This window comes from Aplidium turbinatum, chromosome 9, assembly GCF_918807975.1.
Source record: "Aplidium turbinatum chromosome 9, kaAplTurb1.1, whole genome shotgun sequence".
In the NCBI taxonomy this organism is placed as follows: Eukaryota; Metazoa; Chordata; class Ascidiacea; order Aplousobranchia; family Polyclinidae; genus Aplidium; species Aplidium turbinatum.
In genome coordinates this window covers 7,457,777-7,469,470 of record NC_137480.1, presented here as the reverse complement: position 1 = coordinate 7,469,470, position 11,694 = coordinate 7,457,777, and the positions used below count along the sequence as shown (strand labels likewise).

At 38.7% G+C, this 11,694-nt stretch overlaps 1 protein-coding gene across 1 annotated transcript; it reads left to right on the top strand.

Annotated features, from left to right (window-relative positions):
* Positions 1–1,325: 1,325 nt before the first annotated feature.
* On the top strand, positions 1,326–6,800 carry LOC145777603 (uncharacterized). The gene is made up of 3 exons (XM_082589028.1): positions 1,326–1,725; positions 2,947–3,077; positions 6,151–6,800. Exons 1-3 carry the CDS (start codon positions 1,394–1,396, stop codon positions 6,330–6,332), a joined length of 645 nt encoding a protein of 214 aa, XP_082445154.1. The 5' UTR covers positions 1,326–1,393; the 3' UTR covers positions 6,333–6,800.
* The last annotated feature ends 4,894 nt before the right edge of the window (positions 6,801–11,694 follow it).

Sequence of the window (11,694 nt, the reverse complement as noted above, 5' to 3'; positions counted from 1 at the left end):
CCCCCCCCCCCCCTTTGGCACGCGTGTGACATCACGATATTGAGAATGATGCTTTCAGTCTAAAAAAAATGCCTAATTTTAAACAAAATTGCATTAAAAGAGTGAGTTTTGCCAATACAAAACATTTAAACATCTCAGCCAGGAATTAGCAACAAGAAAACACAGAGACTTAGCTTTCTTTCCGAAAAATGCCGAAGAAAACATGATCTTATCCTTTTGCTATGCTACCGGACAGCACCATTTTACAGGAATATTCGTACCCACATTTTTGTTGAAAATGCTCTCAGAATGCACCAAATTCAAAGTAATTTTTCAAGATTTTCTGGGGGAGACCCCCCGCCGTTGGGTGGTCAAACCCCCCCCCTTTCAAAATTCCTGGCTACGCTACTGCTGTAACAGATCACATAAAGAACAAAAGACTTTGCACTGAAGTTCGCTATGCAAAGAAGACATGCCTCGTCCCTAAAATCAAGTGCTTCAATATTCCGACTGAAAGGAGACTATAAAAATTCCAGATTTGAAGACTACGCCAACAACCTTATCAGCTAGTTAGATAATTCACGTTCATGTGCAACTATACTATAACAATGTCAGACCTCCAAAGTGTACTTTCTGCTATGTATTTGCTCACAGAGGCAAATTCAAGCTCCACACCAAATGACCAGGAATCTGATTCTGCAGCACCAGCCTATTAAAGGGGCAGACAACCCCATTTTCAAATGCAAATTGAGAGTTGAAATACATAAAGGGGATATTCAAAAACACGTTGCACTTGTTTTTATGAAAAAGTACCCATTTGTTCTCGCGCAATCTTAAAACAAAGTTTTGGTTTTGCAATTCGAACACACGCCGCCTCAACTGTTGTCAAAATAAAATATTTGCTTACGTGACGTCATAACCAGACTTTGGCAAAAACATTTTGCTGGTTTAAGGTGTTGAGTGCAGCTGCAGATAAGGTTTGAAGCGTTGCAGCAGTAGATAAGATTATCACAAGTAAAAATTTTAGCTCAGATTTAGTTTATTGTAGCTTTGATACTAGATTACATCATTTTAGAGACCATACTACACATTTACACTAGGCCTTGCACTGTTTGCAGGAAACAAGCAAATGCGATTATTTTGCTTCAGTGCTACAGAATGGTTTTGATGGGATTTAGTAACAAGAGGTTTAGACAGTCAAGGGTTGTAGGGGCTTAAATTTATTTATTTTTCATCTTTAGTCATGTTTGTGTACTATCAGACATGTTTGTAGGCCTATCAGACAGGCTAAACTAATATGCCTAGCCTACCTCAATATACGGTACATGCTTTCCCAGTGCCATACCTTACTTGAATAGATTAAGCTAAACCTGTTACAGTTTTATACTCATCATGACAAGTCGATGTGTTGTGTATGACTGTTCAGTGTTCATCTGGTGGTTCTTCATACAAGAAAATTGAAATGGGACAAGTTTGTAAACACCACAAGAGTATGGCCAGGAGCAACAGAGACCAGCATAAGAATGCCGACTCCATTTCAAGGAAACAGATTTTCAAAATCTTCAATTTAACATGGGACTTGCCACACAGCATTAAACCGCAATGCATGCCCTTCAATTTTTTTCAAAAAAATCCATTTCAACAACTCTGCAACCTTTGGAGTCAAGGTCCAGTGGGGAGACAACTCCACAACAAAATTCCAATCCATCCATACGACCGGCTGTCAGGAAACGTCAAGTTCTTGAAGTAATTTTGAGTTAACAATAATGTTACTACATGTTTGTTATAAAGTACCATACCGTACATAAATTGGGGAATGGGGAGTACTGTACGGATGCAACCTAGTTCGTACCCTGAACAGTTCGGACCCTCAGTTCGTACCCTAAAAAGATCGAAAGAAAAAATTAAAAAAAGCGGAAGTCGCTGATCGCAGTTTCCGCAAACATTTTAAAATTTTCCCCCTGAAAAGATCGAGAGAAAGATAGCACAAAGTCGTAGTCGCTGATCGCAGTTTCCGCTAACCTTAACCAGCATAGGCTAATCTATGCTCTAACCCTAACCCTCGCTGATCGCAGTTTCCGCAAACATTTTCCGTAGATTCCGCTGACCGCAGTTTCCGCTAACCTTTACCCTAACTCTAACCATAGATTAATCTATGCTCTAACCCTAACCCTCGCTGATCGCAGTTTCCGAAAACATTTTTCCGCAGTTTCCGCTAACTTTTACCCTAACCCTAACTATAGAGCAATCTATGCTCTAACCCTAACCCTCGCTGATCGCAGTTTCCGCAAACATTTTTCCGCAGTTTCCGCTAACCTTTACCCGAACTATAGAGCAATCTATGCTCTAACCCTAACCCTCGCTGATCACAGTTTCCGCAAACATTTTTCAGCAGTTTTGCTAATTGCAGTTTCGGCTAACCCTAACTCTAATCATCGAGTAATCTATGCTCTGCTCTAACCCTCGCTGATCGCAGTTTCCGCAAATATTTTTCCGCAGTTCCGCGGTTTCCGCTAACCCTAACCTTCGAGTTTGTTTGCGGAAACTCCGATCAGCGACTTCGGCTTTTTTTAATTTTTTCTCTCGATCTTTTCAGGGTACGAACTGAGGGTCCGAACTGTTCAGGGTACGAATTAGGTTGCACCCGTACTGTACCATCCTTGAGAAATTGTTTTTCATATAATTTAGAATATCTTCCGGCTAAGCCTATTACATTTTAGTTGCTGCCTGCTGGCATAGCGATTCCTATCCTAGCTACATGTAATTTTAAAATGACCCATCTATAACTCACCAGGTATATTAACAAAAACAAGTCCTTGACAAACTGGTGTTTATTTCATTTACTGGCTAGCACGATATGCAACGGTAATGTAACAGTACATAAATGTGAGTTTTCTTTATTAGCCTACTGTCTTGTAATCTTGAGTTGTATTGTGCTGTTTTGTAATGTGCTTTTTGTGTTCATAGTTGTCCTGGTATTCTGATGGGTCAAGCCAAACAAAAATCGTTATTTGTTATGCCGCAACACAATACAACATATCGGATTTTCGTGTTTGTTTGTCAAAAGGATGCCATGAAGCCAAGGAGTGTGGCAAAAGGTAAGAAATTTTAACTCTATAATAAACTAACATATGAAATAACGGGTGGCGATGATGTCGTCCCCTCATACATCATACATTGCTTGCTGCTTTTGAGAATCATGCTGCCAAAATGAGTTTCATTTGTAAAACTGCTTGTGTCTTGGTTGGTTTTGAATCTTTATCCTCGGACTGGCAAAGCCTTGATTGGTTATTCCTGGTAGTTTCGCATACTTGTGGAGGCTCTTGACACAGGGCTGGTTACCGAGATTAGCAAAGTTGAAGTTTTTCGATTGTTGAAGTGTTGTTGCCGGAGAATTCACTAGGTGCCACTGAATGGGAAGCAGTCCTGAAAGTGCGTTGCTCAAGCGCACACTCCGAGAGTCGAACTTGAGCCGGGCGCGTAACCACTGAGCTAACGGGGCGGGATGGGAAGGCCTATTATTGGTCAACATTTTTGTTACGGATTTGTTATAATAGATGTAATAAAAGATAAGTTTTTATTGGCTTGTGAGTGCAAACATCCTTTTGGTCTGCATTTCTTTTATACTATGCATAGATAACTTGTAACTGCATTTCTTTTATATACCGCGAATTTTTGGTAAAATTACCCCAATCACGAATTTCAAAATAAACAGGCTAATATTTGTTCAAACTCAAAAACTGAAATGGCACAGGCAAGAAGATTGCTATCCCTATATCTGCACTAAAAATTAGGCCAAAACCGCTTTTCAGATTTTAGCAATCAGCAAATGTTTGGCCTAGTCCCAAAACCCTTTCCCTAAAAAAATTAAAACTTTCTGACCGTCTGCACTAACTTTGCTGTTAAATCTCTTCTAGTGAACCTACAATGACCATTGAAAGATTAATGAAATCAGAAAAGAATACTCTACCACCTTGCGGCAAATAAAGTTCGAAACAGCAACCACTACATAGCGATAGCAAGAAGCGCGGTTAGAGCAATTTTACCACTGCGCAATAGCGACCATGCTTTTTTCCAGGGATGCCAGGTTGGCATTTGTAATGCCAAATTTCATAAATTTGAAATTTTTTTATGTTGTTTGGCATGAAAAAAATCCTGTTAGGCATTTTTTCAAAATTGTTTTTCTGAAGAATACGGTACTCTCAAGAATGAAGATAGCTAGGTTGTGCAATAGCAGCAAGTGTAGGCTGAGCTTTTTTGCAGTTTTACCCATTTTTTACCAATTCCATTATTTATTAATGAAGAAACCTTTGATTTTGCTCCGATTTGCCTATTTGGCATTTTTTTTAGGTCATTTGGCATTTTTTGTTTAGTTGTTTGGCATTTTTTCCATAAGTGGACCTGGCAACCCTTCTTTTGTCATATCCGTTTTCTTCTTCGTCGTATGAGCTGTTCTTCCTGACTATATAAATATATCCGTTTTGATCAGGTCATAGAAAAAGTGAGGAAGTTGCATGCATGCACGAATAAATGCTTTGGGAGGAATTGTTTTACAAAGAATTAACTTTACGAAGAATTGTTTTACGAAAAGTTGCTTACGAACAATTGCTTTACGAAGAACTGTTTACGAAGAAAACGTCGGACACCGTTTTTGATTGATTGCTTGATTTTGATTGATTGTTTTTGATTGATTGATTTTGATTGATTGTTTTTCTTATGCTGTGTTGTTCATTTTAATTTCTTTAATAAATTTCTTTTTTCCACTGTTGCGTTGTGTAGTGGCGTCCGCCCGATAGCTCTGTTGGTTAGCGCGTGACTTCTGGAACGAAGAAGCTTCAAGATCAAGCGGTGCTGGTTCGACTCTCGGGATGTGCGCTTGAGCAACGCACGTCGCACGTTCACGACTTCTCTCCATTCAGCGGCAACTACTGGATGGAATAATTCCCAGCAACATGACTTCAACAATCGGAAACTTCTCTCTGCCAATCTCGGTGACCGGGCCTGTGTCAGTGATTCAAAGCCTCTGCAAGTATGCGAAACTGCCAGGATTAAGCTCTGCAAGAAGCTTTCCCAGTCCGAGGATAAACATTCAATCAATCAATTGATGAGTAATGTTAACTCTGCTATTGTGTTCTCAAGTCTTTAAAATCTTTGGATTGATATTTTTTCACTAAATAAATAAAAATTAGGAAAATTGCGGATCCGAGGAAATTTATGCATATTTTCCTACCGACCAACATCGTTTTCGGGATCCATTACGCCAAGGTTTGTTCTTTTTTTCAAATGAAACTATGTGAAAATAATCAGTAGGTATGCAGGAGCTAACCATGTCAAATGGAAGCAAATTTATTACGAAATAAACGTGCAATTGAAAGATTTGTTGTATCCACGAATTTCCCCAACTGCGCATTTACGCATTAGGGATTTTTCCCCTTCCTCGAAAATGCTTCCCCCATGTGACGCTTTTGTTCCGTCTATCCGAAGTTGATGGAGTTTTCGCCTGAAATAAATTGTTTTGTAAGGTAGACGCAAGTAGCTAGAAGTGGATTACCACCAAAATAATATATCTTCAGAATTAAAGAGTGGGTGATGAAAAACATTTCGTGCTTCAAAAAAAAAAATCGCGGTTGGGAGATTCACCCATACTATGCATAGACAACTTGTAACTGCTATTCATTCCAACAAGAATAGCAGCAGGTCTACCGCTAGGTTTCGGGTTAGCTATCCGAAAGCAAAGCATAAGGAATGAGGCTATTCTCTAAAAACGATCAAAGAAAACCCCACTTACCATAAGTTATCTATACACCATAATTTTATGAAATTAGCAATATTCCAAAACTGCTACTTTATAATATGTGTACTGTGTAGTTGTAGTATGTGATTACCCAGTCAGCAAAATCAATCATTTTTACATTGATTCAACGTTTTGCAGACGTTGAAACAATGTAAAAATGACGGATTTGACGCAAATTTTGTCATTTTATTATTCATTTATTTGACGCAAAATTCGTCATTTTTACATTGATTCAACGTTTGCAAAACGTTGAATCAATGTAAAAAGGACTGATTTCGTTGACTGGATAAGCATGTGCGTTAAAGTGAAATGTGTGCAGCAATCATTGTGACTACCATACATTTTTATTGATTTAAAATGCATTATCTTTTTTAAAGATCATGCCAAGAGCCTTTTGAAGATTGCATTGTGTGAAAGGGAAACATTGGCAGAACACCGAGAAGAATGGGAAAGCACACCTCTTTCCATGCATTTATGCTTAGACGTTTGCATCCAGATGTTTCTGATGCAATTGCATCTTATTTTTCACGGTTTTCTAACCAAAACCCGTCTTAAATGATGTAGCAAATGCAATACCTAAACGTGGGCAATCATGTTGTATTATATTCATGTAACCAAAAGTTGCTTTTAAATACGTTATAGGCACATTGTCTACAGACAATTTGTTCGGTGGATCTGGGGTTACCTTTGTCATTCAATCCGTGTGCCTCTGCCGTCATGCGTTGTTTCGGCTATTAGGTCGAAATTTTCAAGTGAACATAGAAAATATGTTGGATTTAAATTATCCTGATTTGAAATAAAAAGAAGTCACAATTCAAAGTCTGCTTCAAGAAAAGCTTTGCCGTGTGCATAGAGAGAGTGATTTTTGTACTTGTACACTAAAGTATACCTATCAGAGTTCTTGAGAAAATGTTCCTAGTTCTTTATAAACTAATATGGTGCTTGCCTGAAGCTAGTTGCTTTCGGTGTTCATTTTATCAACTACTAAGCTGCTTAAAATCGACATAAATAGTTCATTGCATTTGCTGGAAACGACACCATAAGCGATCTCTTACTCTGCATTTCAAATGCATCTTGCGTGAACATACGAGCAGCTTGTACCGTTATGACGTCACGTCCGATTATGGTACGGTTCAGTGAGCACGCGTCGCTCTGAAACTAAGGGCTAACTAAAACGGCCCTACAAAGGAAACGCAATGAAATTAAGGAAAAATTTCAACGACAACCACTTATTATACATCTCTAGAGCACTTACAAAGAAAAAAATCGAAAAGTATGGTTTGGGGTTTACTGCCCCTTTAAGTTGGTGAGTTCGTAGCTGCCATCTGGATTGAAGGAAGCGAATAACACTGGTACTTTGCTAACATTGTTGAAGTTGTGAATGATGATGCCTTACTACATACATACTTCAAGAAGGTTGGCAACAGTAGAGATGGAAAAATATGGATTTCCCCTGAAAATCCTAAACTTCTTGGTGTAGCCAAACCAGCAAATGCGCACTTACAACTGCTGCCAAAACAAACCTCAAAAGTGATTTCCAAAGGTTGTTGTTTTTTTTTGCTCCATTCCATCTCCTTAGACCTTCATAAATGTTTTAGCCGAAACAGCCATCAACATAAGGAATGGCGCATTGAAGTGTAGCAGTGCGCATTACATATCGATTTTGGAAATGCATCCGGACGCATTAGATAATGCGTGCCCGCATTAGACAATGCGCACCCGAATTAGATAAAGCAACACGCAGTGTTCAAACCTATAGAAATTTGTTTGTTGGCTGTGTGTAGCACAATAAAATTTGACCTGCTTGTTATTACATCGTATAATTATGTTTCACCATTTACACAAACTTGTTTTTATAGACCACTCCAAGCAAGAATGCAGAATTCCAGCGAAAGATAAAGTGCAAGCAATTTTGTTCTGTTCAGTTTATTAAATGGAAGCGATCACAAGAGTGCAGAGTATCAATATTTATAACTACTAAAACTATTGCAGCGTTCTTTTAGTCAAGATATATACCAGTGGAAGATGCGAGCTATGTTTTTCAAAAATTAAAGATTGTATAGAAAATATACTGAGTGTTTTTTTGAGCAAAGATGTAGTGATGAAAAGTATAGCTTCCTGCTTATGAAACGGCAGTTTATGCGATTCCTTCCAATCGTTGCAGCCAGTGAAGGGTGTCATCGTTGAGGTCTGTCAGGTTAGCATCTCCAGCAGGGCCGAGAGTGGCACAGTGAAAAAGTATAGCTAACCGCGTGCAAACACTTGTCATTTGTTTGTAAATCGAGTGATTCGTACGATTAGCATAAGCTAACACTCTGTAAAGCTCAACCAATATAGGCTGTGAAGCTCAGATGGTTAAAGCGTTAGGTTAGTTTACCCTTTTGTGTTGACCCAGTCTGACTTGCTGCCTTCACATGATATGACAACCATAAAAACAGTCATTTAATTAAGTGTTGAAATTTTAAGCACGAAGACAAACGCAAAGCATAATAGCACAGGAAATAATTTGCGAGTCGGAGACGTAGCCATAAGCAACAGGGAAAAACCATCCATTTCAAAACAGTATTATTTTAGTTACAAGAACAGGCAAGCAGTTAAAAATAAGTTAGAATTGATAGGTTTACTGGGCTACGTCACTGACAGTTAATTATCATTAAATATCAACAAAAAAACATCACTTTTTGAGACCAAAATAGTTTAATTGGGCTGCATTTCGGTCAAATATTGTTGATACAAAATTTTGCGGTCTGCTCTTTTGAAGTCTTGAAAAAATTTTGCCATTTCAGCATCGTCTTCTAATTTCCATTTCGATCCACGCATAGGGACCATCTTTGCTGCGGAGATAGAAAGAAACCGTGACACATATGACAACTGCTGATACTGGCAGAAAGATGAAAAAAATGCAGAAAAGTAAAATGGCATCTTTTGGTATTAGCCTATATTGCATGCATTTAGCACCCCTTACAGTCAGGCCCGTAACTAGCTTGGAGCAGCAGGGGGGGCAAAAAGTATTCTAGAGGGGGCCCAACTTTTACTTTCCGTATCATGTACGAAAACGACGTTTGTACACAATGTGGGTATATTTACGCAAGAACATTAATCGTAGGCCTAATACAACGTTTACATTAAACTAGTTTATCATAGAACCAGTCAGTGGCGTAGCCAGGAATTTTGAAAGGGGGTGGGGGTTGACGGCTGACGGGCAAAGACTGACGGCGTCTTCGCCAAAGGCGACACCCAGCAGCGGGGGGTCTGGGGGGCCTCCCCCAGAAATTTTTGAAAAATTACTTTGAATTTGGTGCATTCTGAAAGCATTTTCAACAAACATGTGGGTATAAATATTCCTGTAAAATGGTGCTGTCCGGTGGCATAGCAAAAGGATAAGATCATGTTTTCTAGGGCATTTTTAGGTAATAAAGCTAAGTCTCTATGTTTTCTTGTTGCTAATTCCTGGCTGAGATATTTGAATGTTTGGTATTGGCAAAACTCGCTCTTTTAATGCAGTTTCGTTTAAAATTAGGCAAACTTTGTTTTAGAGACAACATTCTACCACACCCTTAAACACACAATGTTTACAATTAAATAACACAAGAAAATTGAGTATAAAACTGAAAAGTCAGCGAACAGAGCTAATTAACACAATTTTTTCCAGGGGGTGCCAGCATTTTTGCAGGGGGGGCTTCGCCCCCCCTGCGCCCCCCCTAGTTACGGGCCTGCCTACAGTCTATTCCAGCACCCCCGGTTAAGAAACGCTGCGCTAGACGGTTGATTTAAGGGAAGCTCAGTGCTCCAAACAATACAGCATAGGCTACGGCAGATGCACAACGTTAAAACTACGTATATGTGTATTAAACTCTAATAAGCGGTACAAATTTTTAAGGAAACGCCCAAATTCTAGCCAACGTTTTAAATTCCTCACAAACACAGGTTTCCCAACAGCAAGAAGACGCAAGGAAACATTAGAAAATTAAGCCGCAGGCGCTACACTCTTGTTGGTGTTTTGGTGACGGTTATTATGATTATTCTTGTATTTTTTGTTTTTGTCTTTTTGCATGTATGATAATTAATATGGACTTATTAGTCTGATGCAAATAAAAATTAGTCGGCAGCAGTGGCCGAGTGGTTAGCGCGTTGGGCTCGCAGTCGAGAGCCTGCATGTTCGACTCCAGCCACCCGCACTTGCTGTTGTTTCTCTAGGCAAGAAACTTCACGATAATTGCCTCTACCCAGTGATCGATTTCGAGTAATGGGTAGTACCAAATTTCAGTCATAAGTAGAGTAGACAACCGGAAACAGACATTGCCGTCGGCTGCAGCGTGGGTCAGGTGTACGTCGGAAGGCGTACACCGATGCATAGCGCTCAAGTCCGCTTTCCTGCAATGCAGGATAAAGATAATAAAACAAAACAAAAAAAATAAGAATAATAAATTATCTTCCCTGTGTTGTAAAATGTTGTGAGGTTGTGTAAGGTTTAGGTGCTAACTTTATGCTTATGTTTAGCTATGTTTTATAAAGCCTTTGTTATGGTAATCTTATTAAGTAAATAAAATATGTCACCCTGTTTCATATTTTTTACAATTTGGCAACTCTGATTGAAATGGCGCGAAAATGGAACATTACATCATTACAATACATGCCGAATGCCATGGGCCCATGGATTGGTTAGAGAGGGAATAAACTTTTATTTTGTCTGGTTGCGAAAATAGTATACGTTACAAATATAAACCTGTACAAATATATTTAACAACAGACAGGAAGCAGCGAAAGACTATAATTAGTCATCGAGCTGTTTCCTGAATTGTGACTGCACGAATTTAGAAAAAAGTAAAAAAAGGCAAGGATATGATTAGGCTAAATCATGGCGGTCTGTATACACAGGCCTTGACAACGTACGAACTGGAGGGCTGACTAAAGGCCGATGTATTTTCAATTCTGAAGTTTAAGCTAAATTCACTTTATATTCCTTTTAAATGATAATTTAAATTGCCAAAGTGTTATCACTGAATCCCAAATCACTGCAAATCTCCTAAAATTATGTTGACAAAATGACAATATTTTCCGATATACTGGTGTTGCCAGACGCTTTTTGGATTTCCAGTACAAGTGCCAAAGTCTATTCCGTTATTTGAATGGTAAAAACAGCACAAATATCAACTGAAACTATCAACTTATACTCGCGATATTCACTACTAACAGATCGGTCTTCAGTCAAATTTTAAGCTGCACGTTGCCATGGCCTGTGTATAAAGGTCGCCATGGGCTAAATATACCGTACATAGCCTTCTACATTTTTTTCTTAGTTTTACAAGAAAACAAAAACATGCATACAATTTTATTAAGTTATTAACACTTGCAACCAGGGCGATTTAAACTTTACCAAATTCATGATGTGAAAAGTTTCTCAAGCTTTTAAATTATGAAGTCTCAAGACAATTAATAGAAAGTGTGATGTCATAAAGGAATGACTCAGAGAGGGAAGAAGTTACATAAAACAGGATAGAGTGGAGAAAAGTTATGGTATGTTTCCCATACTCATAAAGAAATTTTGGGAAACATGTGGTAACTGGTAGAAGAAGTTGCCCTGCGTAAACTGCCCAGGGTTGCCAGATTGGCCTTTTTACGGCCAAATGTCAGAAATTTGGCCTTTTTGAAAAGTGTTTGGCTGGACAATTTTTGTTTGGCCGCTTGGCCTTTTTTTGGCCTTTTTTAGTTTCCCGATTGGCATTTGTTTGGCCTTTTTTTCTTTTGGTTTTCATAGTTCTTTTGGTTATCCCTAGCAACAGTGAAAAGTTTTGGTGTAGCGTTTTACATCATGCCCATTTCAAAGACCTTGCTAGCTATGCTTTAACATGTCTCTGCATCCCTGTCAGTAATGCAGTAGTAGAGAGGATTTTTTTATTACTTACTGCAGTGAAAATAAA